The sequence below is a fragment of the Paramacrobiotus metropolitanus genome, unplaced genomic scaffold (genome assembly GCF_019649055.1).
Source record: "Paramacrobiotus metropolitanus isolate TYO unplaced genomic scaffold, Prichtersi_v1.0 Parri_scaffold0000047, whole genome shotgun sequence".
Taxonomy (NCBI): domain Eukaryota; kingdom Metazoa; phylum Tardigrada; class Eutardigrada; order Parachela; family Macrobiotidae; genus Paramacrobiotus; species Paramacrobiotus metropolitanus.
This window is the reverse complement of record NW_026570267.1, coordinates 595515-623503: the sequence shown is the minus strand read 5'-3', so window position 1 is coordinate 623503 and position 27989 is coordinate 595515. Positions and strand designations below refer to the sequence as shown.

The following is a 27989-nucleotide window of genomic DNA, read 5'->3' as shown; positions in this document are numbered from 1 at the left end:
TACACTGTACAGTAGCAAGCGGCCGCAAGCCCGACAGTGATGTGAACCATGACGCCATCGGATCGTAGCCAAAACGTTGGCAACTTGGCAGCTACTGGAGTAGAGTAGGTTTAGAACTGACCCGACACCGACACCGAGTTACTCCACTGTTTACTTTTTAGACCTTACGGCTTACAGAGTACAGAATAGGTTTGATGGAATGCGAAAAAATAGAACATTTAACGAACTCGTATTAATTTTAGGCCTCGTCCCGAATTCAAAGCGAATCTCGTTGCGATACAGCAACTCCACCTCGCGAGGTGGCTTCGCGTACCGTATCTGTAGGCGTGGCCACTGCATACAGCCACCTCGTGCGGTTGAGCAACCGTACCATAGCGAGATTCGCTTCGAATTCGGGACAAGGCCTTAGTTTGGCTAAGACTTACGGAAAAGTGTTCTGTAGAAGTGAACCTTTTATGTTGAACTGCCTAAGACCTAATAAGGGATAGCTACTTAAAAGTTTGTAAATCAGCTATGTTGCTTGTTGTGGATTTGTGGGTACGTGAACGGTGAATATTTAAAATCTTACGGTTAGTCTTACCATTTCGACTGGATATTTGGGTTATAGCGTGATTGTTATGTTTATGAATTGAATTTGAGCTGTGCAGTCTTTTGTGTTCTAGCTAGCATGTCTTCCGATTTTTCTTGAAATCAAATGGTAACATTTAACGTAACAACTAGAAATCTGAACTGATGGGTTTGTCTCTACTTTAACCTGGAAACTGCCGAGAATATGGATCGTCTTGATAAAGGTAACACATATAGATATTCATAATAATTATGTAACACCGTAAATACGTATAATAGATTGCTTTTTATATGAAGCAGGTTTATGATGTAAAATCACTAAAATGGTATTAAAATCGTATCTGATAGTGACACGCATTTGATCGAGGATCGAAACAGAATGTTAAAATCATTTTTTGTTTTTTAGGGTGACCGTTGACGAATAATAGCTTTGTCAAACTGAAATGGGATAAATATTGAATCTGGTATTTTCATCCTTATATTTACAAAGAATTATCTACAATGGATACATGGAGTTATGATTCGGAGCATCTGACTACTGTGAAGTCCGAAGATATCGACTGCTTCTTTTTGGATTCAGTCGTTGATGACGCCGTTAACATTAAGCAGGAAAGTGGGACGGATGACTACATACGAATGCACCACTCATTTCTTCCACCCAGTAGATCATCTGTTGCGATATCCGAGATACCGCTGCGAAAATCTGTGAATTTTGGAAGTCGCCAGGTACGAGCGGAATCGCTGAGGAAGCCTGGCGCCGTAGAAGCTTTTAACGCTTCACCTGCCGGGAATAACTCCCGTTCATGGCGAAACGGTCATAATCGCGGAGAAACCTTTGTAACACCGCGTCACGATGTGCTGTCAGCGCTTACGCTGCCGCATCCGGCTCCTTCAGAGAGTCGTAGTTCGCAGACAAGCAGCACGTCCAGCGAAGAGTGCTCGGTTGTTAATGGTGATATTGGGGCTGGTCACTGCTGGATGAGCATGATTTGCACGGATGTGCCGTCTCCATCAGCTCTGCACGGCAGTTTGTATTCGAATGATCACATCGATATGGACGTGTCTGAACCTTTTCCCGAAATTCCCGATGCACCACCGGCCGCGTTGCCGCATAGTCAGCAGTCGGCGCCGGTGAGCTCCGCACGGGCGGAAGATATGCGCTTGTTAGCGGATATGTTTCGGCGAATATCCGGGGTGTTTGTGACCAATCCCGTTACCAAGACCAATGATTTTATCTCACTGGATCAGAAAACACAGCAGCGCGAATACGCAGTTCAGACTGATGTTAGTGGTCAGGATGCGATAGCATCGGCCAGTGTGGCGAATATGGAAAGTCAAACGGATCACGCGGGGGTTGTTTCTCTTGAACCGGGGTGGGGAATTCATCTCGTAGTAGTTCAACGCGTAAATGGTAAGTTTTTTTCTGTATTACAGTAAAATAGTAGTATCGATAGTTCATTGGTTCGGCTTGAAAGAAACCGTAAAATTTATTGAAACAATTTTCTCGAGACACCCCAGGCATATTTTTTTTCGCGTTATATAATTTTTGCCCTTACCTTGATTTATATTTGAAGGTCCCCCTGTTGCGCCGATTGTTCTGCCCCTGCAAACATCTGGTGGTAAGTTTTTCGGAAGTGGCTTTTGGTGGATGGTCCTGAAAGCACAGACAATAGTCTGCCGAATTCCTTGTGTTTCGATTTAGATAAGTTTTTCTACAAGCGGGCTTTGTGATAGTTTCTTCTTCGAATTTCAAAATTCCGGCAGGGTATCACATATCAGATTACCGTCTGAGATACATCAGTGATATTTCGTCGGATGTTGGTCTGACGATAATTTTGTGAACTGCGCCAGGAAAGAGTGGCAGCAGGCTTCTGAATGGCTGCAGTTACAGTGCGCCATAAAAACGTAGAGACGAAGCAATGGGACTTTGTCTTGACACGACTGAGAGATATCTCAGGTCTCGGGATGAGACAGAGAATGACAGAAAACAAGCTCGTGAGTGCGAGTGATGGCGAAAGGTTTCGCCCGAAAAGTTCGGTCGGTGAAATGTTCACTGTTGGCATGCGGGTGCAGCCAAAACTGGATTCCATCAAGCCAGGTTGGCTTGCGAATTTGGCTACTTCTACATCGCTGCGGTGGTATGCGTTGGTACACATGATGGACTGGAACGGTACCTGCAACTCTGCCATTACAACTCATAAATCATCATCTCATCATGGACCGCACTATATCTGCAGTTCGGCCACTGCACCTCAGTGACCTCACAAATCAGCATCTTCGTCTTCAAATCAGCATCAGCATCTTCTCCGTTGGCGGTCCTGATATCTGGCGACCGTGCATCTGTTCGACACGGTACACGACTGTCGACAATTACTTACGTTAACTTATTTTGTCTTAGTAAATCAGCTAAATCTTGTGATTTTTTGTTGTTTTGCCATTTCTTTTCAATGTGTTTTGAATTTGTGTGCAGTAATTTAGTTTCGGTGATTGCTTGCGATAAAATTAGCGTATGACAAGATTTTTTTCTTTTTTTGAAAAACTTCGTTTATGCATGCAGTTTCTTTCTGTTGAATTTCGAAAGGTGTGTATATTTTCATTTGAACTTTTTCCAATAACATTTTCCTTGTTTTTAGATTTTTTACGTAAATTCTTATTTTCTTTTCTTGTGCAGATGATGATTTTCTTTTCCTTTGCCTTTTTTAACTTTTGTGATAGTTCAGACGAATTCATTTTCAGTTATTATTTGATTGTTTGTTAATATTATTATTAGCAAAATTATTTAAATTGTTGCATTTTCTGTTAACACTTAAATGTTAGCAAGAATAGTACATAAAGAGAGTAATGAAATGCGACTACAAATACGTGAATGCCGGAGTTACATCCACTTCCCCACCTGTTTAGTCCTCCCGTCTGCGTTTGCCACTATCTTCTCAAGAACCCTGAAGTGCTTCGCGTCATCGAAAAATTTCCATTGAAAAGCGTCACCGCAAAAGAATTGCTGGTTACAAATTCCGTACGACGAAAACACCGCTTGCCCTTTTACAACTCAACGATCATCTGTCGCCTGTGATCATTTCCTTTCCGTCGAACAGTGATTTTTATTCTGCCGTTTTGGATGTCTGATTTCTTGTTACTGGTTTTTCACGGGTAAGTGCGTGTTTTCGCAAAAAAATGCACTTTCGTCTGGATTGGTTTGGGTTTTCAGATCTACGTTGTGGTGGATTCCTGTGCATTTTCGCTGGCCTGGCTCGCACCTCTCCTCGCAGGTGGAGACAAGACTTCCCAGAAAGCGTTAGATAGGGCATTCACATAAAAACACATGCGCGATAAGCAGTATGCTCAGCATGCTGCAAGGGGTGTGCCGTGTTAGAGGCGGGGACAGACCGGAAGTCCGGTGTTTGGTTGAACCGTCGGCACTTGTATCCCTTCTAAGCTAATATTTTTACAAAATTCTTGGACATAGTGTAGTGTGAATCTATCTCACCAGTGTGTATTTAGACCATGGTCAGCTGACGAACAGTGCCGGGTCCATCGTTGCAATGGCTGCTAGTTCCGGTGGCTTAACAAGCTTTAATGGTAAGAATGCGTTTTAACATTTAAATAAACCGATAACTACGACAACTTTGTCGCTAATAAGATGTATGTTTGAATTATTGGCTGGCATATTTGCTGATAAACAGTTCTGCATCAACGAAAAAGTAATTTAATAACGTGTTCGATAATCGTTGTTCGTATTTTAGAGCGTTCTGTTGCGGAAGCTAGCCTAGAGAAGCAGTTGGAGACAGAGCGAAAACTTCGGTTGCGGGCGGAACAACAATTGGCGGAGTGCCGGAAAGAGTGCGAATTATTGAAAAGCCAGCTTCAATCATCTCAGGTGAATCGCTCTCAGTTGTTGCATGGAACGGAAAAATTTTCGAAAGCATACCTCTCCTTCGCCTCCCAAATACGAAGGTGTTCATCGCCAGTTGATGATAAGACGAGTCTTTGATACTGAAAGGCATCACGACGAATCGTCCCAACCCTTTGCAATTAGCGCGAAATCAGGGAAGCGGTCACCACTGGCAGGGGACAGTGACAACAGTGAAGCGGATGAGAAGTTGGATAAGCTATCGCAAATCGGCTCTTGTTCTTCAAGATCTGGCTCGGTAGTGTCTGAAAAAGCTGTAAAGACTCGCGTATCTACCCTGTTAATTGCTGCTGGTGTTAAGGAAAACACGGAATCTGAAGTCAATAATTCATCTGAGGTATGTCAAAGATTTGTTCGGAGGCTATATTCGTAGAAGGGATTGTTAGTATAATTTATCTTGCATGGTGAATACGAGTATACTTTTTGGGATTAGTGGCAGTCATTTTTGGAAGGGCTTGAAATTATACATATTTATTATAGAAATTATTGTAGATATTTATTTATTTGCCTGAATGACTTACATTCCATACCGGTATTTTTGGTCGGATCATGGTGCTGCACGCACGGCTATATGTTCTTTGCATCACTTTGTATTACCAACTTTCAGATGGAGTCCGTTCTATTAGATAAAATTCCGTGAATTGGGCGATAGATTATTCATGAATGATTTGTATTTTTTGCAGCATGTTTGTCAAAAGTGTGGTAGAGCTTGCGAAACAGCCGGTGCTTTGCGGCATCACAACCGACGCGTCCATACTCCGGAAGCAAAACTCCTCTTCTGCCAGTACTGCAATGTGTCGAAGAAGCGCCGGGATCATCTCATCCTTCATGAAACCAAATGCCAGAAAAATCCGAAAGTGGTTAAGAGTGGTCTGGTTTCGAATTCCCACCTTTCGTTAGGCACAGAAAGAGACACGAGCTCGGCGAGCTCTGGTTACTAAAGCAGCAGCTAATAGTTATTTTCTTGTCAGCCCCGTATGTGTTAATCGATGCCCGTTTTTGTTCTTACATTGGTGGCTAATATATGCAGGTTTGATTTGTGACAATGGTCTGGATTTTCTCACAGGTCGCTTTCTGTTCCACTTTATTGTGGTGATTGATTTTTTCAGGGAATGTTTTTTGCTCTCTGTGATAGGTTTGAGCCTGCTTTTATTTGCCCGTACTGTGTTGGTTTCACTTCAGTATGCGCTGGATTTCCATAATACATAATTATGCGTTTGTTTCGTTTAGGTTCTTATTGTCGATTCATGAATAAAGTAATAATGCAGCATGTTTTAACGAGATAAGTATATGGTTAAGAAGAAGTCATCACACTAATCAAAGTAGCTACTAGCTATGCACTGGAAAACAAATCAATCGGATCAGAATGCATTATGAGGAATTTAATAAGTGAGAGACTGCTGCGTGATATTTGCTGATTAAAAGTATTCGATGAATAAGTGGCGTGATAAACAAAACAGGGTGTGTGCTGCACATTAGAAATTCGATAAAAATAGTCCGCTTCGTTCAACATAACAAAGAGAAATGTAGCCAATAACCCAAGCTACCCAACACGATACATGCACCCCCAGCATCACAGGGGATACGGTATAAATATGGCAGGATTAACTTAATTAACTCTTTTTACTATGTGACTTTAGCCGGCATTATTGATTCTGCCCTTGGGTAATCAGCAGTCAGGCCTGTACAATCACACGAATCTTCAGATGTGCCGTAAACAGGGTCCTTCATAGGCGTTAGAACAACAATGATGAACAGCCGGAAAGGAAGTCGCCAGGAAAAATCAATAGCAAGGCATCCCAACGTTCGCCTTTCTGGATGTGTACTGTATACGCATAATATGCGCGCTACGTTCCAGGTCTGTTGTACTGTAGAAATACAGTACTATAGCTGCGCGTTCTCGCTCAGCCTGCCGGCAGGAAACCGAATTATTGATTATTCGGATAAATGTGAGATTCTCTCTTGGTTCAGATAGTTGCAGGGTTTCTCGGTGAGCGCGGAATCTAACGCTTTCACGAATCTAACGCTCCGTCAGTGTGTATAGCTGACTAATTCAATGTGCGTGTGATAAGACTACTAAGTAGTAATTTTCAATTAACGCTTGCCTGTAATTTTATTATTCTTGCCTTTTAACATTTCACACGCCTATAAAAAATGGCCAATCGTCTACTTATTATCTGTAGTTTACTGATCGTGCTGTTGACAGCCATGATTGCAGCAAAGGTCATGCCTGCATCATTAGGCACTTCCCGTGTGCTAACCGCTAATCACAACAAAAATTCCCATTTCCGCGACATCCATCCCATTGCCCGTACATCCCACGGCAAGGAGAGCCAGTTGTATAAAACGAAATTGCACGAGCAAAAACCAGTTGGCAGTGAGGGTGTGCGGAAGAATTCCTTTAAGAAAAGGATTGATCATTTCGACTCCAGCAGTGCAGCACGTAAGTACCGTATATTCTGTAGAACTGTAGGAGTTTGCTGTACGACGAATATCATCATCATTTTATTAAATATTAAATCATTTTACTAAATGACTACCATCATCACGTTATTATCAGTGGCTCAATGCCATCATAAAACGTGCGCTATTTTAACGAAGTAGTTATTGTAAAGCATTTAGCCACCATAAAAAATTACAAAATACGTTTTACGCACTATCTGCAGAATCATCTATCACATCTCAGCATAATGTGCGTTAATTTTAAATGTTTAAAATAAAGGTACCATACATGTTTTGCATAATAAATATACCATACATATTTTGCAGGGATCGCAAAGGATCATGGTCATGGCCGTGGATCGCCCGCTGGGGATAAATCGTTGAGAGCGTCGGAGAAGGCACAACGCTGGCTGGGCGCACTGTTGACTGTGTGACACATTATTGAAGCATCCCATAAATTATCGTTATCACTGCTTGGAAGTAACCGGATAACATGCTACTGTGAAAAAAGGCATCGCTATTAAGAATAACCGTACTTCTTCATGTCGCACTTGTTGTTCAGTACCTCTGCAACTCACAACACGTTAACTTGGACATTACCATCTTTGCATCGATACTTTGCAAGTTTCTCGGATATTTCATTCCTGCGTTGAGATTCGGCAACCATAATCTGTGCAACGAGTGATAACTGATACGTATCAGTCTAATATATACTTATGTACGGCATTGTTAGTGGGTATTTGCTAATAATTGTATTGATCGTGAATACTTGTACCTTTCGCCCGATCCATGGCCAAATTGCATTGATTAGTAGACTGAACGATAATTCATAACAATGTCATATGAATAGCATCGTAGACCGTTGTTGTGCAAATGTGAACTCTTATGGATCTTGGGAAGTGACATTGGTGTTAAAGCTTTTATTACCAATTAGGCCTTTTCGCTAAACTTCTGCTGTTGCGCGGCACAATTAATGTTAAAATGTGAAGTACTTTCTTGCGTTCGCTTGCCAGCGGATTCGATTCGTGGTATGTAAAACCAATCCTCATATTCTTGTGCGTTCGCATTCAATTTTTTTACAAGATCGGTCCAACGAGATTAACGAGATTTTTGGTACGCCGGTCTGCGTTCAATCCTTGTTTTGTCCACAACTCCACATCTCCACATGGAACCGGATGTCGCACGCACAATGTGTTTCACACCAAATTCATGCGAATCAGCTGACCACAGGACGCAAGACTGTACTTTCGAATTGGTGTTTTCTTGTGGAGTATTTTGTGTCGTGTCGTATAATCAGTGCCTCTGTATTTTATTTAGGGAAACAATAGTTAATATATCGGATTTGGCTTATGTAATTATGCAACTGCATGTTCATCTACGCTCGAATCGAGATAAAACTTGTTGCCTGTATTTCCAACATCTTGTTGCAGCAATCAATCGTAGAGCGTAAATCGTAGGCACATGATACATAATTTATACGGCACTTGTGAACCGTAAGTCTGTGACCAGGTGGATAAACCTGGATGACATCCGGGTACGATATATGCATACAAATAAACACAGTTTACATTTTGATTTTTCACATAACACGTGTTCACGTCTAACAAAAGGTAAGTTGAAGCGGCTCAGTGAAGAATCCCGACCGGCCGCGACCTTTAGTTCCCCTTCCTTGATCGCTACGTACTGCGGCTCAGTTGGCCTCCACCAGAACCAGTGCACCAAACTTTTTTTTCACATTCTAAGATCCTGCATCGCTTCTTGTTTCTCCAGAATTATTTTACAAAATATAACGGTTTCGATAGTTCAGCACTTCTGTTACAGTACCCGGTACCGTAACTTTTCTTTTATTCTTTCTTTTCTTATCCTCTGCCAACTGTGCCTTTTCGATACCGTGCTGACGCGGCAGCCGCCCTAAACGACGGCTTTTTGTCATACAGTCTACACACAGCTGACTGCATACCGTACCAAGTTGCGTACTGCACTAATGCACTTACAGCAAGGTGGGTATATCCAGTGACAGCTCTGAACAGAATTTACGTGTTATCAAGCGTAACGGGCACTTCGGGCAGCGGTCGGGGAATCGATACGCTGATCGATACGCTACGCTACGTAAACCCTACGGAGTTTATTTCACGCACGCAACTTTACGTATCGCGTCTGCCGATTTTAATAACTATTTACAAGGAATGAAAACAAATCCCAAAACATTCATTGCAACTAACACAGAATTATGAACCCGTGTGAATTTTCAATTTTCGCTTCTTAGATTCGGCACTTTTCGACCATTTTTTGCCAACCTTATCGTTCATCAACTTAACATAGAAATGGATCCTTATTTGGAAATAATAAAATGCACTTTTACGAAAAATTTCACTCCACGAACAATCTGCAAGGCATGGAGACCGCAGATTACTTTTTCTGGCAACGAAATCCTCCATGACATATCTTTCAGCGAATGCGAGAAGTGACTGACGCGGAGAAAAGTAGAGGACTTCGTCAATGTGTTTTTGAAATATCCGCTCCAGACTGCATATCATTTCATAAAAAACAACTCCAACAAAGTTCAAACCTCCATCGTCTTTCATTTCGGTCAGTTGGGCAAAATCATGAGTTTGATTCGAGGAATCTAACCAAAACAACTCCGAACGACAAGAGTCACAAACTTCGGCCTCCAGCTCTTTTCTTTTATTTGTGAATCCGCTCAGATAGTAAACCACATTTTTCACAATGCTATCCAGTTGAGCACCTTCCGATAAAGGCTCAAGTTCTGGAGTGACTGGATCAGATTGGGAAATCAGCGCCAAGGTTTTAGCAGCTTCGAGTTTTTTTGAAAACTCTTCGGACAAATCCAGAATATTCATTGAACCAATAACAACTTCATCGTCACTTGGTTCGATGTTCGTCTTTGATCGCTCGCACATTTTCTGCATATTGTGGCACGACAGAATTCGAAAAATTGCCAGCATGTTCTCAACAGTTGGATTATTACAAGATCCACCGAGTTGTCGACATTGTGCGAAGTACCTCTAAAAACCAAGCATCGTGTAAAAGCTTGAAAACGTTCAACTTGCACAGTTAAGTATTACCTCCTGCATATCGTTGTTGAGATTCTTCGTTTGTACGTAAAGCAGCCCTTCGGCGAGGAGTTCGGTTGAAAGTCTCTTTATGCTATCCAGGGTCACAACTAGGTGGTTAATGGTGCGGTTGCAAAGCCTGTCTTTCTTGTCCACAGTCTTCTTCCAGCACAGCAATCGATCGATAGCCGCTTGAATTTTGTCCAGCACATCGTTCTCAAAACGAATTGGATCGCAGGTAGACAACCCTTCGAAGCTAGCGTTCAGTTCACTGATGCTATCGTTAAGGTTCTTCTTCTTATCCTTACGTGATAAATCACCAGAAGAATTTATTTACCGCTTTCCGCGACCAATAAGCAACGGTTGGCAAGCACCGACTTTCGGTAATTCTACTAATCCTTGATGAGAACTAAATGCAGCATTTCGATTTTCTTCAACGGAGACATTTCCCAGAAGGATGGAGGGTACGGCTGTTGACCTGAGACGAGAACCCCCTCCCTTCAAAGCTTCGTAGCAGTCGCGGTGGAAATGGTCGGAGCACAAATAGGAGTGAGCAGCAGGCTTTCAAGATGGACCTTGCCGAGCAAAAGCTTTCCAAAATGCAGACCGCGAACTGTCGGTGCTCCCATCGGGAAATTTGTGGTAGGTTTGTGGGCATTCAGAAGCTGGCTTGCTTGCTGGCCGGACGTTCACGCAACCAGAAGCAACACACCGTCGGCCACCCATTGCAACTGCAATTCATCACCACATACGCACCTACTATAACAAATGACATTACTGCTTTAATGGCGCGCTAATTAAAATTTTATCTGTTTTCATGTGTTTTGGTAATTTGATTTGTTCGCAAGCTTGCTTTAATCATTGACATATCCGCTTTTATTAGTTCACATCACAACCATTACATCAAACGCTGAAATTTTGCAGGGCCAGACTTATTGTGAACCCGTGCGTCTGCCAGTTCCATACAACGAATTTTCAGTTTCACAACGTTTTCAAAACCCATGTTCTTAGCAGCGAAATCGGTATTCGATTCTTCTTCGTCATCAAACTTTTTTAGCGCTACTTCAAAATTCGTGCAACGATCATCTAGAACAGTCAACAAGAAACCCCATCGCATGTCTTCTTGACGCTGCAGATCTTCACGGCTCACGTATTCCGGATATTCGACTCTAGCAGCGTTCATCAGGTTGCGAAAGTCTGATGGCAAGTTTTCCGGGATAGTGCCGCTCGCAACTTGCTTTCGCCAGCAGACATGAGCTTTTGTTTTGGGGATCAGCTGGATGCGCTTTTCAAACAACACCACAAAACGTTCAGACCAGTATTCCACCCAGCCGTCACATGTAGCCTGGTTTGTGATGGTAGCCAGCACTTCGTCGGGGGTGACCTTGCTCTGTGTCAACTGGTGCTGATAAAGGATGTTTTGGTGCGTCAGATCCCGGTTGGATTTCTGAATTTCGGAATTAGATTTCGGATTTCTGTTGTTAGATTGTTGTTGTTAGATTTCGGATTTCTGAATTTCAAAAATAAAATAAATAATATTTTGCCCCTATTCGAAATTTGGGCCCCGGGCAAGATTTACTATGCGTGTATGGAAAAATGCTGGCCAGCAGTAAATTTACACCTGAACCTGATTGTTTAATATGGAGGAAAATCGATTGCATACTACACACCTTCGCTGTGCTGTCCAGTCAACGGTATGGATTTTTGCAACCATAGTTGCGCCCGAAAATTGAAAATTAGAAGGATGAAAAATTTTGAAATCTGTTAAAATGTAAGCCAAATCACGGTGCCACACTGGGCGGTGCCACCTGCGTCCCGCGCCAAGTCTTTGAAATTCGTTTTTTTATAACGTCTGGCTCTGATGCCTTTGCGAATTCTTCATGTAAAAAAACAGTAAAAAATTTACCAGGAATATAGAGCAGCGTGAGTGTAATCACTTATACGCATTTCGAGATACGTTTGCTAACTCGACTTTTAAATAGCAACATGTGCAGTTACTATAAATGTAGCGCTTATAAAAATCTCTGTTCAGCTATGACGTGGAAATCCATACGGATGACTTTAACAGTACAGGGAAGGCCATATTATGCAAGCGATTTACCCTTGCAGGCATCGGCGTACGGTATGGATGACGTAATTTTTGCCTCGTGATTTTCGGTCACGTGTTTTTTTAAAAAATTGAAGATGCCCTCTTTCTCTCAGTGCATTCAAGTATATAAACATCAAAATGCATGCATTTTGTGTTTATAAATATTGACACTGGTATACAGTGTGGTTTAGTGTGCGTGCACATGGTAAAAAAGGTAGAAGAGAATGAATACAAGTTGAAGAACCACTGGAGTACCTGTTGCGTGTTTACTGCAGTATGACGAACATGAGATGTCAGTGACGAAACAAGACTGGGTGCACAATATCACGATCTCCCTTTAAACAAGTTTATTACAATAGAGTTTCTGAACTGTGGCGTTTTTTACAAAGTCAATTCCATTAATTCAACCAGACATCAGAAGATCGTTTTAAAAGATAAGAATTATAAGATCTACCGATCGGAAAAACGCAATCGATTTGGGAAAAACGTCGTGAGGCACTGCGTCAAACACCAGAGCAGGTACACCTTCTGGCAGGGAGCAGAGTGTATATTAACAGTTTTCGTTTTCCCCGACCGCTGCGTGAGCTGCCCGTTACGCGTGATGATCTGTAAATTGGTTTTAATGCTGTCACTGTATATACCCATTATGCTTACAGCGTCATGAGTCATGAGTTCCTTTTTCCCGTGGATTGTTTGCTTGTTTTTATTAATCTGTGATAAAATCATAAACACCAATATTTTTTCTCTTCTTGCATTTTTCGTTATTTTTGAAGGAGAAAATTCAGTAACACTCCTAGTAATTCAGTAGTGGCAATTCTGTAACAGTCCTTACAGTCGTTGATTACTTAATGTTGAAGTTTTCGTATGAAGTCATTGAAGTTGGTAACTTGCAGGTCCCCATGTCCCACATTTACGCTGCGAATTTCTAATCCATCAACAAGATGAGCACGATCTCATCAGATTATATCACGGCAGACCCGAAAGGTCTCTATGTGTACAGCCGCGATCTTCACTACAACCTGAAAATCAAGATGTAAGTCTGATACTGATAGTGAAACTGCGACTGCACGATCTTTGCTCAGTTTGCTGGTTCTCTCACGCTGTTATTGTTTGACTGCTTATCCACTTCCCCGTGTCGCAGTGGCACACTGGATGGATCTCTCCCCACTCCATCCATTGATGAAATTCTGGAGAAGCCATTGCGGCGGTTCTCCGAGACTGACGGCAACATGCTGCTGGAGATCTTCATATCGTGTCAGCTGTTTTCAGGTGGAAAGCCCATTTCGATGGAAGCGCGCACGCGCTACAAGGCTTTCCATCAGCGCTTCAGGTGTGCAGTGTTTAGTAATTTCACACCGTATAATATTCGTGTCGTGAACGCAGATGCAATGGCTTTCGTGTTGCAGCTGGAACGAATGGTTGTATCTGTCCATGCATATTTCGGATCTTCCCCGAGACACTTTGCTGGTGTGCACCTTATACAGTGTAAACGGCCCTTATGACTTACTTCCGCTGGGCGGGACATCCATCAGCGTCTTCGGCAATAATGGGTAAAACCTTTTGTTTTAACAATCTTGCATTGCGTTGAAATTATTTGCAGTTTCTATAATTTTAATTATTATGTATTATTCATATTTAAAATTAAAAACGATGTTTCAGGTGATGCGTGACTTTGGCTTTCATGGGAAGCGATTTTTTTCCTCCCAGTATTTCATTTACGTATGTTTTGCTTTTTAGAAAAATGCGTTGTGGACCCCATGATTTATATGTTTGGCCAATGGTCCGTGGCGATGGGGTAGTTCCATCGGCGACACCGGGAAAAGTTGTTGACGACAATTTTCAGATGAATCGCTTAGCTAAGGTGCGACTTTTCAGTTGTTGTTTTTTATGGCAAGTTGGCGACTGCCGAACATACCTAAATAGTAAAAAATGCATACCTAAATAATGCTTATAAGACTTCCTTGATTATATTTCCCGAAAATCCCGCTTTATAATTTTTCTGGAGTGGTTTTCATCGTACGTAATTGCAGCTTGTCAAGCGACATCGCTCAGGAAGGATCCGAAGTGTAGACTGGTTGGATCGTCTGACTTTTCGTGAAGTGGAAATGATCAACGAAAGAGAGAAGCGTGAAATGAGTGCCATGTTTTTGATGGTTGATTTTCCCCCAATTTCGGTGGACGACAGAGAAGTTACTGTTGTGTTCTATGAAGACGTAAGAATCTAACAGTACCAGACGTAGCTGTTTTACATGCCGCTTTTTTTCCTACCGTTGTTAGATTCTGTATTATTACGATATGTCGTATTTTCCTACTTTCCAGGAAGCGGATAAACGAGTGGAATGTGTTGTTGCGCCATCAATCGTCAAAGTTTTGGACGGAGAGTTAGATAAGGTAGTCTCGTAAACATAGCTTTATAATGCGTTGCTTATCTTGAGATTATGCAAACAGTGAAATAGTAATGACTTGACTCGTAGCGTAGGGGCTTATTTTAACTACTTGAGCGATCTTTTAAAATCTTTAATTTGAATATGTTGTTGAATATCATTATAATATTAGTGGGTTTGTGCTTTAGCCAAATGTGGTGGAACGAAAGCACCATATACTAACGCGCAATGTTCGAAGCGGTGCGGCTGATCGTGAGCTGAAACCCAACAGTAATGCTCGCAACCAGTTAAATGCTATTCTGGCTTATCCTCCGGATCAAACACTGACTTCGGAAGAACAGGATCTTCTGTGGAGATATCGGTTTCATCTCAGTCAGGACAAGCATGCTCTAACCAAATTTATTACTTGTGTTAACTGGGGTATACCCACGGAGAAACAGCAAGCGGAGAAATTGGTCCTGCAGTGGCAGCCCATTGATCCCGGCGCGGCACTGGAGTTGTTAACCTCCAGGTTCACTAATCCCTTTATTCGGCAGTATGCCGTGGATCGGCTGGCCACCACGACTGACGATGAATTGCTGTTATATTTGTTGCAATTAATACAAGCCTTACGATATGAAGATGCTACTGAGATACGAGCGGCCTTAATACGGGTTTCCAATGCGCCGTCTTCCCATGCGCGCAAAGAATCAGTTAGCAGATCTTCTCTATCTGAAAAGGTATATCATTGCAAAATTTCTTGTACGAATGCATCTTCTGCGCCAAAAGATAGTTTTTTTAATATTTACCAGAACCAGTCAGTTTATGTCATCGTTATGCCAGTTAAGTTTTGTTTTTGTTAATTTCTTGACAATATTCACTTTTGGTTTGTTATTAAACATTTTTTTCGAAGGTGTCGGATCTTGTCCAACCAACCAGTGTTACCACTAAACGTGACCTTGCCACTTTCCTCATTGAAAGATCCTGTCAAAATCCAAAACTTGCCAATTATTTCTATTGGTTTTTGAAAGCGGAGTGTGAGAAAAACAAGCAAACGGCGGAGAACAACAAATTAGCTCAAGATGGGTTACCTATGGATACTTTCCTCATTGTGATGAAGCGCTTCAGTAATGCCTTGTCCCAGGGTGATGATCTGCACAAATCCACCCGAATGATGCTTTCACGGCAGCTGGTGTTTGTGGACCGTATTATGAAACTACTGAAAGAAATTGCGCGTGAAAGCGGTACACGTAAACGAAAGATTGAACGATTGCAAGGTCTACTGGGCAATCCCGATTCAGAACTGGCCAAATGCTTCTCCTACGCTGATCCTCTGCCCCATCCGCTGGATGCGGATGTGCGCATCGTGGGTTTGCGGGCGGATAATGCATGGCTTTTCAAGAGCGCACAGATGCCGGCCAAATTGACATTTGTTCGAGAGGATGGAACAGATTATGTGACGATATTCAAGCTGGGAGATGATTTAAGACAGGATCAGCTTGTCTTGCAAATAATCTCCCTTATGGATAAAGTGAGCGTAAACACTATTGTAATTCTTTTGTGGCGAATTAATTCTGATTTATTTGAAATGGTTTGATATTTGTTGTGAATGTTTTTATGTCGCCTTTCTTTGTAGCTTTTAAGGCAAGAGAATCTGGATCTTAAACTGACACCATACAGAGTGATTGCCACGGGTACAGATAATGGTTTTGTGCAGTTCATTGATTCTACCCCGTTGGCGGAAATATTAGCAACCGAAGGCACAATTCAGAACTTTTTCCGAAAAGTTGCTCCCAGTAAAACTGGAGCGAATGGCATTGCGGGTGAAGTTATGGAAAATTACGTCAAGAGTTGTGCTGGGTACTGTGTTGTGACGTATCTGTTGGGTGTGGGCGATCGGCATCTGGAGAACTTGCTGCTGACCAAACAAGGATATCTGTTTCATATTGACTTCGGCTACATTCTCGGACGTGATCCCAAGCCGATGCCCCCGGCTATGAAGCTCAATAAGGAAATGGTGGAAGCGATGGGCGAGGATAACTTCAGGATATTTTGTGTACAGTGCTATTCGGCGTTCCTTAGCCTGAGAAGGTATAAAAGAAATACGTAAACTTATAAATCATATAGAAAATATTCCACATTGGATGGTTTTAGTTTTCATTGCGCCTGTTACGGTCTGTGTAACATTAACTGCAGCATGCGTGAAATCGTGGTTTTCCTTCCTGATGGTTAACTGTCATGATCAGTTTATCTTAATTTATCAAATGCTTTGGGCAATTTTTCGCACCTGAACATTTATCATTTATGATTATTTTCAGATCGGCCAATCTTATATTGAACCTGTTTTCATTGATGGTGGATTCGAGTATTGCGGATATCGCACTGGAGCCGGATAAAACCGTGAAGAAGGTATCTTTTCCTTTTTGCGGCATGGTACAATTATTACTATACATATGTTCGTTTCTGCTAAAGCTGCTGTTTGCAGATTCAGGATAAATTTCGCTTGGATCTCAATGATGAAGAAGCTGTGTTGTATTTACAAAACCTTATTGATGTCAGTCTGACGGCCATTATGCCGGCTGTTGTTGATACATTCCGAAAATTCGTACAGTGGGTTCGTCCTTAGACTTCGCCAAGTCAGCCCTGTGGCATTAGAATAGTTTGTTTTCGTTTTACTGTAGATGTTTTTATTTACAGACAAAAGGTGTGCTTGTTTTTTACATTTCTCCCAGTCTTCTGTGATTCTAGTGCTGCTTAGAATGATCCCGTCTTTCCTTCGTATTATATAACTGTTTTATATTAATAGCTTTCGATTGCGTGCACAAGTTATTAAAATTAGTAACCAGCGATGGATGCCGAGATGCCGACGTATTTCCTTCGAATGCTTAGCGTATTTTTTTTGCGTGTATTTCCGTTTATATTGCCCAGGAAAGCAGCTGGTTGTTAGAAGGGGGCACTGTTAGACGATAACCTTTTGCCTAATTTTGCGCGGTAAGCTTTGATTCTACAAGGCGGGTTCGGTGTGATGGGTAATTAGGCATGCTTCTTAAACTACTGCGCACGGTTAATGGGTCGAAGACCGTTATGCATAAAAAAAATTACCACCCAAGAAGTACCGGCCACACCGATCATTCTGGGATTTGTTATGGATGTCTTATAGCATTTGAAAGGTCGAATCCGCAAAGCTTTCTTCCACTTATACGCTACAACGCATTACATGGATTGTGCGTTGTGTTTTACATTTGGTTAGTTAACGATTCTGATAGCTTCGTAAGCGGTTTCATCTTGAATCGTTTTCACAAGCTCATCCGTAATGCTTCCTGTTAGCTGGTGGCACGTTAATTAGGTAACACTGTTTTAAAATATGCACATTCCTGACGTTGTTGTGCCCGGAATTGTGGTGCTCGTACGTAAGTGTACAATAGAAACTACGCAGTCAGTAAAATTCTGATTTAGCACAACCTTTTTCTTCCCCTTTTCGCATCTCATCGTAAAAACAAATTCCGCATTGTAAAAAAAAATTTTATCTATATACAGAAACAAGAAAAACAATCATATACTCTGCTAATGTTATTTCAAACTTCACTTGTACACGTTTTAAAAACCCTAGCGGGGCGTCCTCCCGTGGGGACTGTTCCGAAGGACGGGTTTTATTACTGTACATAATAACTGCAAAAAACTTCTGTTGTGGAGTTGTTTACTGGGAAGATTGCCTGAGTGCAAGCTGGACGGCTATTTTAGCGAAATAGTCTGCGGCAAGTGCAACCACCTCGCGTAAGCGCATACGTGTATTAGTCTCGACTTTGGGTACGAGTACCTGATTCCGACTGCCACTATCTCCAAAACTTGCAGCATCAGTTTTTCGTTGTCACTTTAACAAACCTTCCCAGTTAATGTTTCAGAATAGAGAATAAAATTTTAGAATTTTTTGATTTTTTGAAAGTAGGTTTTTATGGAGAACCAAGAAAGTTAGTTTTGTTTTGGTTTCTCGTAGACTTAGCATAGGTCCGTCCGATGGAGGCGTTGCTTGCACCCTATGCTATGTCTACAAGAAACCAAAACAAGCATAACTTTCTTGGTTCCCCACAAAAAAGCACTTATCAGAGATCAAAAAGCGTCAAATTTTTCTTTCTATCTTCTGAGATGTTGGTTAGGAAGTTTTATGGAAAGGTAAACGAAAAACTAGTGCTTGAAACTTTGGATCAACTGACGATGACATTCAGTGCGTTCTTTCACTGTTCACATACATGCTCCACCTCTGCCTCTGCATCTCTGCCCATCCTGAGTTACAGCATTTCTGTCTCTCTTGAGTTTACAGTCAGACATCTTTCTCTGTTGGCTGGTATACGGCCAGTGCAGCGCACCATGGTGCATAAGCTATGATTCATAGAGATAAGAACGGGTATGTTAAAAAACGGAGCTCTGCAGCGCGGTATCTCGAATACGTGCGGTATAGTTGTTTTGACCATTCAGAGCATAGATAAGCTCCGGATCGTGATGACACACGTTACCAGTCGTTTCTACTGCGCATAATGCACAAAAAACCTACATAGGCGTTGGAAGATACCCGAATGTCTGAATCTGAGCATTGTCAGTAAACGTTCTGTCTGTCCTGTGTTACAAACTTACAAGTTACAATATGACTCGACATGGATCCATACCTACAGGTATATATATATACATATATATACCCGTGGACGTATGCAGCGCTACGTCCTTCGGAAAACTGTTAAAGAAACAAGAGCTCATTAAACATTTCCGCTCTCTCAGCGGTACCCATAACAGAAGCGGCATTATTACCCCGCTGTATCTTTAGAGATAGACGCTGCCGAAGAAACTGGTGTGAGCGGGCCTCTCCTGAATGAGTCCGTAGTCGCTTTCCCAACTCCTTTATGACGGCAAAGGCCGACGGTCCCCACGGGCCCATCGTCTCAAAAGCGATGGGTGCGAATATATAACGGCCGTTTAAATAGGAATATAACCTGGTCTTCTTTTCTTCTGTCTGAACGGCGGCCGATCCCGCGTTTACCGAAGTTGATCTGATATGAGAAGCTGCAACGGTATCGACGCATGAGACTTCCAAAACCAAACACATCCCTCTCTGCTACGCGAAAATTGTGCATCCGTCTGGACGTCGATCACCTGTGTGAAATGTGCCGCGAGGCTCAAGTTTTGCAGGGATTCCGGCTGATTGTGAGACAAAAGCGCGACATACGATGCTGTTGAGCCCACCATGTCGGGGATGCCTGCCGGCGGAAAAGCGCAGGAAAGGCCGTGATGGGCGTAGCAGTCAACTGGCTTAGAACATTTCGTGCAGTTGTGCGGGTCACAGATCATGGCGCCGAGCTATGCCCTACAGAGATTTTCAGTGGATCATCATCGAGGAGACTGCCAACATGCGCGGAATGCACATCATGTACGAAAAACTACTTCTACTCTAATAGGCAGCAGCCACCGGTACCCAACTTATCTGTGCAATAGTTGCGAGCACGGGTAATGGTATATTACTTCGTAGTAAACACATAGCCAGCGCGAATTAACCAAAGTCTATTTCTTTGCTGAGGTACTTGTACACGAATTTCTGAATTTTTTATAATACGAGAAAAAGCAGTGGGGTTAAAATTTATCGTACTTAATCTTACTTCATATAATATATGGGACCATCTAACGTCTTAAGCAAGCCCTTTCCATATATGCGAGGGGTGATTTTGGGGTGCACCTGCCCGATTTCCGTTCATGAAAATCGGTTGGGTTTTGGCGATGAGTTAAACTGCATGCGGAAACTGAACCGGGGGAAGAATTTGTGCTGGGACGCTTGCCCAAAGCTCTATTTTTCACTTTTGATGTTCCGGACGGATGGTTTTTACTTCCGGATTCGCTAGGGATTTCGATTGCAGGGTGACATGCTCACATGCGCACGACCATCGTAAATCCTGAAGCCAACGCTGAACGATCAGACTCGATGTGCTCCACTGCTGAATCATATAAATTTTCCAAAGAAAACGTACGGCAGTTTCCTTTTAAAACCGATTAGTACTGTTGCTGAAAGTAAGAAAAATGTCTATGTCATGATCGTCTTGTACACTGTTCAATGATAAACGAATGTCGAAATGTGCATACATCTATACTTCTATGTGTAGAAGTAATTCTGGAGCAAAATTCTCGGATGACCACAAGATTTCATCAGCATTTCGTGTGCTTCAATTGTATACGATTATGACAATCTACGAAGGCTTTGTTTGGTGTTCAGGTTACAAGCACAAGTCTATTTAATTGATGGATCGAAAGTACTTACTCGTAATTACTACATCTAACCGGCAGCTCCCGCGACGGCATAATGTAATCGGGTGAGCTTTCTCACACCGGCGTTGTAAATTGATTAAGTTGTAAACTTTGTGAAATTGCTCAAACTTTTATGAATTAACGGTAGCCTATGTCGTCCACTGCTGGATACATGATTAGCCACTTTAAGAAATAGCCATGTGTAACGTACCATAGATCACCTTACGTAATGGTCGCAAAGGATTGCCTATGCCGGTAAAGCTACGATGGTAAAATTTATACTTTCAGGATGAATGAATACTCATCTGCTTTCGTCAGTCACAAGTTTACCTCGAACAATTCCTCAAATACGAGTACAAATAGAGACAAATAAGAACATACTTTTACACTGCAGCCGGGGTACTTTGGCGTCTGTTGGGTAGGTCAACAGCAACGAACAAGCGTTATATCTATATTACTGGACATTCAAATGTTTGTCACCCACCCTAAATGTGGACAAATAGGTTGTAAAAAATTAAAAACTCAGTTGCATAATATGGTGCTAAAACTTGCAAAATAAAAAGTAACAGCGCGCTACACGATTCTGATTACCCGTTGACGCGAACACCGCGATGGTAATATTATATATGTGTAAAAAGCTACATATGTTGCTAATTGCTATTATAGTGCTAAGCGTATTAATGCAGGTAAACTCAGGTAAAGCCATTTTCGATGGCGTATACGGATACCCTACGTAGGGGTACATACCTAGAGTAGTAAGAACGGCATGCTCAAGATATTTAACGCTCTGAGTTCATGAATTCAGGAGATTTAACGATCTTTCGAGAATTCATTTTGTTGCAAAGTATGGGTATCAAAATTTATGCTACTTATCTATGACATATTAACGCAATAATACAAGCAAAGCTATTGTGACATGGCAGATACAGAGTATATATATGGTAGGTGTTGAAATACTGTAAAGGATTAGACCGGGGAATAAACAGGAGTAAAACTGTCCAACCAAAAACCACGAATCAGCTAGAAATCCCTGAAATCAGAAATGCATTTCGGTACCGTATGTATGCATGTTTGAAATTAACAATGTAAGTGAATCCGACTTCGAGAGGTAAGGAATACTAGTAAATACAAACTGTTTGAAAAATGAAGAAAAGGGCAATACACGCAAGCGGTTCAGATGTTTCTTTCTTCAATATTAGCCTGTATGGTATACAGTACTAATATGCGGATTTCGGCACCAAATTCCAGTTGCGCTCCAAAATTTTGTCAGTCATTCTCTTAATACGATCGGTTTCCCGCATGCAGAATAGCATCATGGGCATGCTAGTGCCAACCGTCAGCATGATGGCAAACTGCAACCGGTGGATTCCATCCATATTCGTTCCTCTTTTCTGAAATCCCAAATAGCCACCTAGTGCCTCTCCCGTTGTGAGCACAGCGAACGAAATGGCAAACACAAGACAGGAATACAAGGAAAGGAAATAATCGTTGCACTTCGTTATGAAGCTAATGTACGGCTTGCTTGGCATTTCATAATTTCGGCAATGTACAAGACTGATGTTGTCTTCCTTGGGATACATTCGCAAAACGCAGAAGAATGGACTCGAAACGAGACAAGCATGCCGTGGATGATAATATGCGGAATCAAATTTGTATTATTTGGCGAATGCGGTATGTCCAACTAGAATAAAAGACACAGCAGACGTACTTCATACTTAAATTCGTACTTACTTTGTATATTAACCACATGTTCATGCTAGACTTGGAAAAAATTCGTACTAATTTTGTGAAGTACAGTTTTTGCGGAAGATATGCGCGAAGTTGAGTGACCGCCGTGCTTGTTATTTTGAATATAGTAGAAGTTTAAGGAAACTGAAATTACAGTCAAGATACTCATCTGGATATATGCTGTAGACATATCTTAATACAGCTAGCGGCATAAAAGCACAATCCGGCCTTTGTGCAGATAATTTTATCCTTTTGTTGTTCACAAGAAATCGAAAGGTTAAGAAATCTCCAGTCTGACGACTAATGCCTATAATGCCTAATGGAGTAAACTTTGCTCTGATAAACTCCCACCTTGTGTGAATCGGATATCCATTTAGCAGCCATACACAAATACAATTCACATAAAACCAGAATCACGAGCGCGGTAGTGATAACATGAAGGGCAAAAACTCGTTGTCGAATTTGGGCCCAGAATGCCCAGCTAGAAAACCTCGGTAATCCGTATTCCATTGTATCCATGTTTGTAAAACAAGTAGACTTTTGATGTCTGCAAAAACATTTCTAACAAATTTTTAAAACGTTTGATGCTGGAGCAGACGCGTTAAGTACATATACTTACATCTGTTTTACCAATGCTGCAAATGCGTAAGTTTTGAGAATACCTAATTTCCACAACAAAGTTCGCTCACAATATTAATCGTAAATAACGTCTAGTAAAATTATAAGTATGTGTGTAAGTACATATCCAATGCGCGTTCACTCACTGTATCGTACGTCCGGTGCGAATGCAGTTCTGGGTTTAACTACTGAATTTTTCCAAATAAAACTGAAAGTTCCACGCCAAAGATTTTACGGCACTTCTAAAGCCCAAGTGGGAGCTGACTGTGGGCTTCAGATTAGGTAATTAATATGGTATTATTAGTGTACAAGAAACAGCCTCGGCTTCGCCTCCGCGTTTCTTGGGTTCTAAACTCCTTGGCCGGTTTACGGATTGTTAACTTAGAACGGATAAATCTGAAGAGCCCGATAACAAAAATTTTATAAAAAAATGGATGTTTTGGTTTCGTGCAGTCGAACGCAATTACTTTGACTTTACAGATCATTTTTTGTTAAATTTTCTTAGCGAAAAACCATCCAAATCTAATCACCCACGAGAGTATCACATTACGAACTAAAAGGAAGCTAAGACTGGACAGTGGTGCTAGATAGGTCACCCATTAAGAACTTAGCAGGCCCTGCTCTATTTTGCTCAGTAATATTGCAGTTTGGTCATACGTTCACCAAACGGGCTCTGTGCACTGGATAGCTTTGGCAGCTCGGTCACCCACCTACCTAACGGGATCTATGCAAAGGACAGTACTGGTAACTCGAGTTACCAGTACTGTCCTTTGCATAGATTGCGCATAAACTCCGTTAAGTGATCTAGTGACCGATCGGTCACTAGATCACTTAACGGAGTTTATGCGCTGAACAGTAGTGCTACCTCGCTCATTAGATCACTTAACGGAGTTCGTGCACTGGACAGTAGTGGTAGCTCGGTCACGCGCTCTGTGCACTGGACAGTATTGGTAGCTCGGTCACCCATCTACCTAACGGGATCTATGAACTGGACAGTAGTGGTAGCTCGGTCACGCGTTCACCTAACGGGCTCTGTGCACTGGACAGTATTGGTAGCTCGGTCACCCATCTACCTAACGGGATCTATGCACTGGACAGTAGTGGTGTCTCGGTACTCTTTCACCTAACGGGTTCTGGGCACTGGACAGTGGTGGTAGCTCGGTCACGTACTCACCTAGCGATTTTTTGACGCACTCAATCACTAGGTGAGTGACTGACCGAGCTCAGCCTGTCCAGTAAGAAATATCGCTAGGTAAGGAGAAAAATCGCTAGGTGAGGATGTGACCCTGCTACAACTACTGTCCAGTGCACGGGTTGCACAGAGCCCGTTAGGCGAGCAAGAGCAAAGCCCGCTCGATGACTCACTCACCTAGAAATTCCGCTCAGTGGGCAGTAATGGTGTTTCGGTCACTCACTTGTCTAGTGGTTTTTCTTACTGGTCAGTGGTGGTACCTCGGTCACCCACTCATCTAGAGATTCCGCTCAGTGGTCGGTGATAGTGTTTCGGTCACTCACTCGTCCAGTGATTTTTCGTACTGATTTTATATTAGATATTTTTACATTTTATATCGGTTGATTCTAAACGTTTTTCGAGCTCGGCAACACCGGCAGCAATGTTTGAATAACGCGAGTGTTTGAATAAGTACACTAATTTATTTATTTATTTTTCGGTTTAATTAGTGTGATAATTATGTCAATTGGTATTTTGTATTGTATCTAGGCAAATATTTCTAAGTTTCAAGGTGACCTTTAAGATGGGTTGGATCAATCTGGTCTTGATGCCGGCTTGATACCGGCTCGATATTTTCATAAAAAAAACACATGCCGGCCACTTCTGAACTATCCCGGATCTAATGGCGTTGTCCGTTTTTCCAGAAGTTTTATGGTTATAGAGATCTCAAAACTATGGGGCGCCGCGCGTAGTATAGATCTTGTACTTAATATAAAAGCAAAATTCGAGGATCGATACTTTCCTTTTTGTGCATTATTGTAACACGTACTGCAGGATCGCAACTGAACGGAAAATCGATCACTGCGTGGGACACTCACGATCACGTGGGGACGGTGGGGTTGTTGTAATATAGATCTTGTTCCTCGATATGTACTATAGTTCTTCTTGATAGGCAGTCGCACAGTGCGTTAAAATCTTAAAAAGAAATAATAACGCAAGCTGGTGTAGATCTGACAGACAGTGGTAAGACGGACGGCTACAGACGCAACTGGCACGGGTTCGAGTCCTGTCATCGGCAGATTTTTATTTATTCATATTTAAATTTCATTCAAAAAATCAGCAGTGTTCTCCTGTCACAGGCGTCCGCCCTTCTAAGACTCTCTTAAATGTTCACTCATTTACACTTTACTCCTAGTACAACAGCGATGATTTAAGGGAAGTGTTCCAACATGGTACCAGATTCGTGTACATTATACATGTACGAAAAGTTTCACTTCCGTGCACATCAAAACCCCTTTTTTTGCATGCAGGTTTTATCAGCATTCTATACGAGCCAAAATGTTTGTACACAGTGACCTCATAACGGGTGCACTAAACACTATCACTATAAGGTCGGTAACTCAGTCACTTCACAGGCTCTTGTCACTGGAGAACGGTTTGTGCCCGCTGGCAAAGCCGAAGCTGTTTCTTGAAGCTACCGGTAATGCCCAGTGCACAGAACCCGTTAGGTCAACTATCCCGTTAGGTACTATCGATGCACAGAGCCCGTTAGGTGAGCGGGTGACCGAGCTCCACTACTGCTCCGAAAAGAAACCCTAAATCTCACTGTCTATAAGTATGTATTAAATATGAAATAGTACGAATGCACTGGACACTATATCACTAGGTCGGTAACTCCGTCAGGTCACTTCACAGGCTCTTGTCACTGGAGAATGGCTTGTGCCCGCTGGTGTATGTTCGGTCATTAGTGATAGTTGCTCATCTGACGGGTTCTGTGCACGGGACAGTACCGGTAGCTCGGTCACTCGTTAACCTAACCGGTTCTGTGCACTGGACAGTAGTGGTAGCTCGGTCACCCGCTCACCTAACGGGCTCTGTGCATCGATATAGTACCTAACGGGATAGTTGACCTAACGGGCTCTGTGCACGGGCAGTACCGGTAGCTCGTTCACTCGTTGACCTAACGGGCTCTGTGCACTAGACAGTAGTGTCAGGTCGGTCATTCAGTTGAAGGGATCTGTGAACTGGGCATTACCGGTAGCTTCAGGAAGCAGCTTCGGCTTTGCCTCTGCGCTTCTTGTGGTCCACGGTCGGTCAATTCCAATACGTAATTTAATAGGTTTATATTTAAAATCTTATGTCGCAAAACAGCAGGAAAACGCAGATTTTGTAGAAAATTCGGTTTATCGTTTTTGAGTAGCTGAAGACATTCATTCTCGCTTATACTACGAATATTTTATTTTGAATCCGGGAAATGAAACTTAACCGAAATCGGGCTTCCACGTACTAATCTACAAACTCCCGGAACGTTTGCACTGGACATAGTTCAATCACTCACTGACATATCGCAGTGTTTAATAAACCTCAATTTTCTACAACACTTTTAGGAGCCGAATGGAACAGATGCCGGGAAAGTTATCAAGGAGCGACTGGAAATATTGTACGTTCTCCAAATGACAGCGTTGTCCAAATACTGGACAACGCGTCGAAAGAAATTGGTACGGAAGAACAACAACTAGACAACAACAAAAACTGGAGAAGAACAACAACAACAACTAGAAATTTTCGTGATAAGTAATTCGGTTTTTATTTAGAAGCTTCCGCTCGTGTTAATAGTGAAGATGGATAATAGAAGGGGGGCGGCTTTTGGGCACGATCCGTATGTTGCACTTCCACGACCGGCTGAAAAAAATGCAGACACAAAAAGTAATGCTAGGTCCATACTTCAGTTGTAAAAAAAAGTTGTACAAACAAATCGTAGTCGTAAAATGGGAACTACGATTTCAACAATCGTAGTCGTAGTTTCCAGGATGTTGTGGTAATGTTGTAAAATTTTTGTATACTGCAACACTTCCCGGCCATACTTTGACCACAACTGAAATTTGAGCCAGCCCAGCAGAGACGCGATTGGCGGAAATATCCCGCTTATTCTTATAATTATTAAGCAGAAGCAGCAGGATTTTATTTTGTTAATTTGTTTCATTATACGAAGTTAACGAATCAGTAAATCAATCATGGTCGAATGCTATACTGAAGTATAAAAAAAAAACTACCATAACATAAATGGAGTTACATGCATATGTAAATCCAAAACTTTAACACGGTTTTAAAAGTGGAGTAAGTTTTCCGGCACCTTTATCGCGCTCGCGAAATTCTTTCGAATCTCGCTTCCACAATCCACAGTATTTCGTGCTCGTGAACGGCTTGAATTAAATGCATACAGAATTCCTGGTCCGTATTACGACGCGGTCCGTTTCCTGGTCCGTTTTTTCGACGCTGACGGGCGCACGCTTTTGGCCATTTTGTTAAGCGGTTTTACCGTTTGCGAAAAATCAATTTTACTTACTGTGTACAGTAGTTTGGTAGTGCAGTGCGGTTTCAGGTTTGTGATCACCAGTTCCGATGTTACATCAAAATGGTATCAAGTAATCAGCATTAATTAAACGAGTATCAATGTATCATTAACTGCATCATTTTGCATGTAAAAAAGCTGCACACATATAATTGTATTATGGTGATTCTGGCAAAACTGCCCATTGGCTAGTTTGCTACGATTGTTGTAGGAAGAAAGAAAAGCCCCTCCCTCCTACAACATCAATCTACAACGAATTTTCCGGAATACAACATTTTTCCTACAACTGTCGCGTCCATACTTTCGAGAATTACAACAAAAAATGCTACAACAAAGCTGACTGTCGTGCATACTTTTTCTACGATTACTTAATGTTGCAAGATTTCTGTTGTACTC

General features: G+C 42.0%; 3 protein-coding genes across 3 annotated transcripts; all 3 read left to right on the top strand.

Annotated features, from left to right (window-relative positions):
• The first annotated feature begins 128 nt into the window (after positions 1-128).
• On the top strand, positions 129-5742 carry LOC129591605 (uncharacterized). The gene is given in 7 exon segments (XM_055487314.1): positions 129-791; positions 974-1978; positions 2142-2186; positions 4066-4143; positions 4308-4506; positions 4508-4811; positions 5158-5742. Coding segments are annotated over 6 exon segments (1794 nt in total). The 5' UTR covers positions 129-791; positions 974-1068; the 3' UTR covers positions 5416-5742.
• A 679-nt stretch (positions 5743-6421) lies between these two features.
• LOC129591610 (uncharacterized) lies at positions 6422-8326 on the top strand. The gene is made up of 2 exons (XM_055487328.1): positions 6422-6917; positions 7244-8326. Exons 1-2 carry the CDS (start codon positions 6629-6631, stop codon positions 7348-7350), a joined length of 396 nt encoding a protein of 131 aa, XP_055343303.1. The 5' UTR covers positions 6422-6628; the 3' UTR covers positions 7351-8326.
• Positions 8327-12714: 4388 nt separating this feature from the next.
• LOC129591551 (phosphatidylinositol 3-kinase catalytic subunit type 3-like) lies at positions 12715-17289 on the top strand. The gene is made up of 11 exons (XM_055487233.1): positions 12715-13112; positions 13221-13409; positions 13486-13629; positions 13817-13940; positions 14110-14292; positions 14399-14470; positions 14652-15182; positions 15356-15973; positions 16079-16533; positions 16761-16851; positions 16928-17289. The coding sequence occupies exons 1-11, from the start codon at positions 13021-13023 to the stop codon at positions 17066-17068; spliced, it is 2640 nt and encodes an 879-aa protein (XP_055343208.1). The 5' UTR covers positions 12715-13020; the 3' UTR covers positions 17069-17289.
• The last annotated feature ends 10700 nt before the right edge of the window (positions 17290-27989 follow it).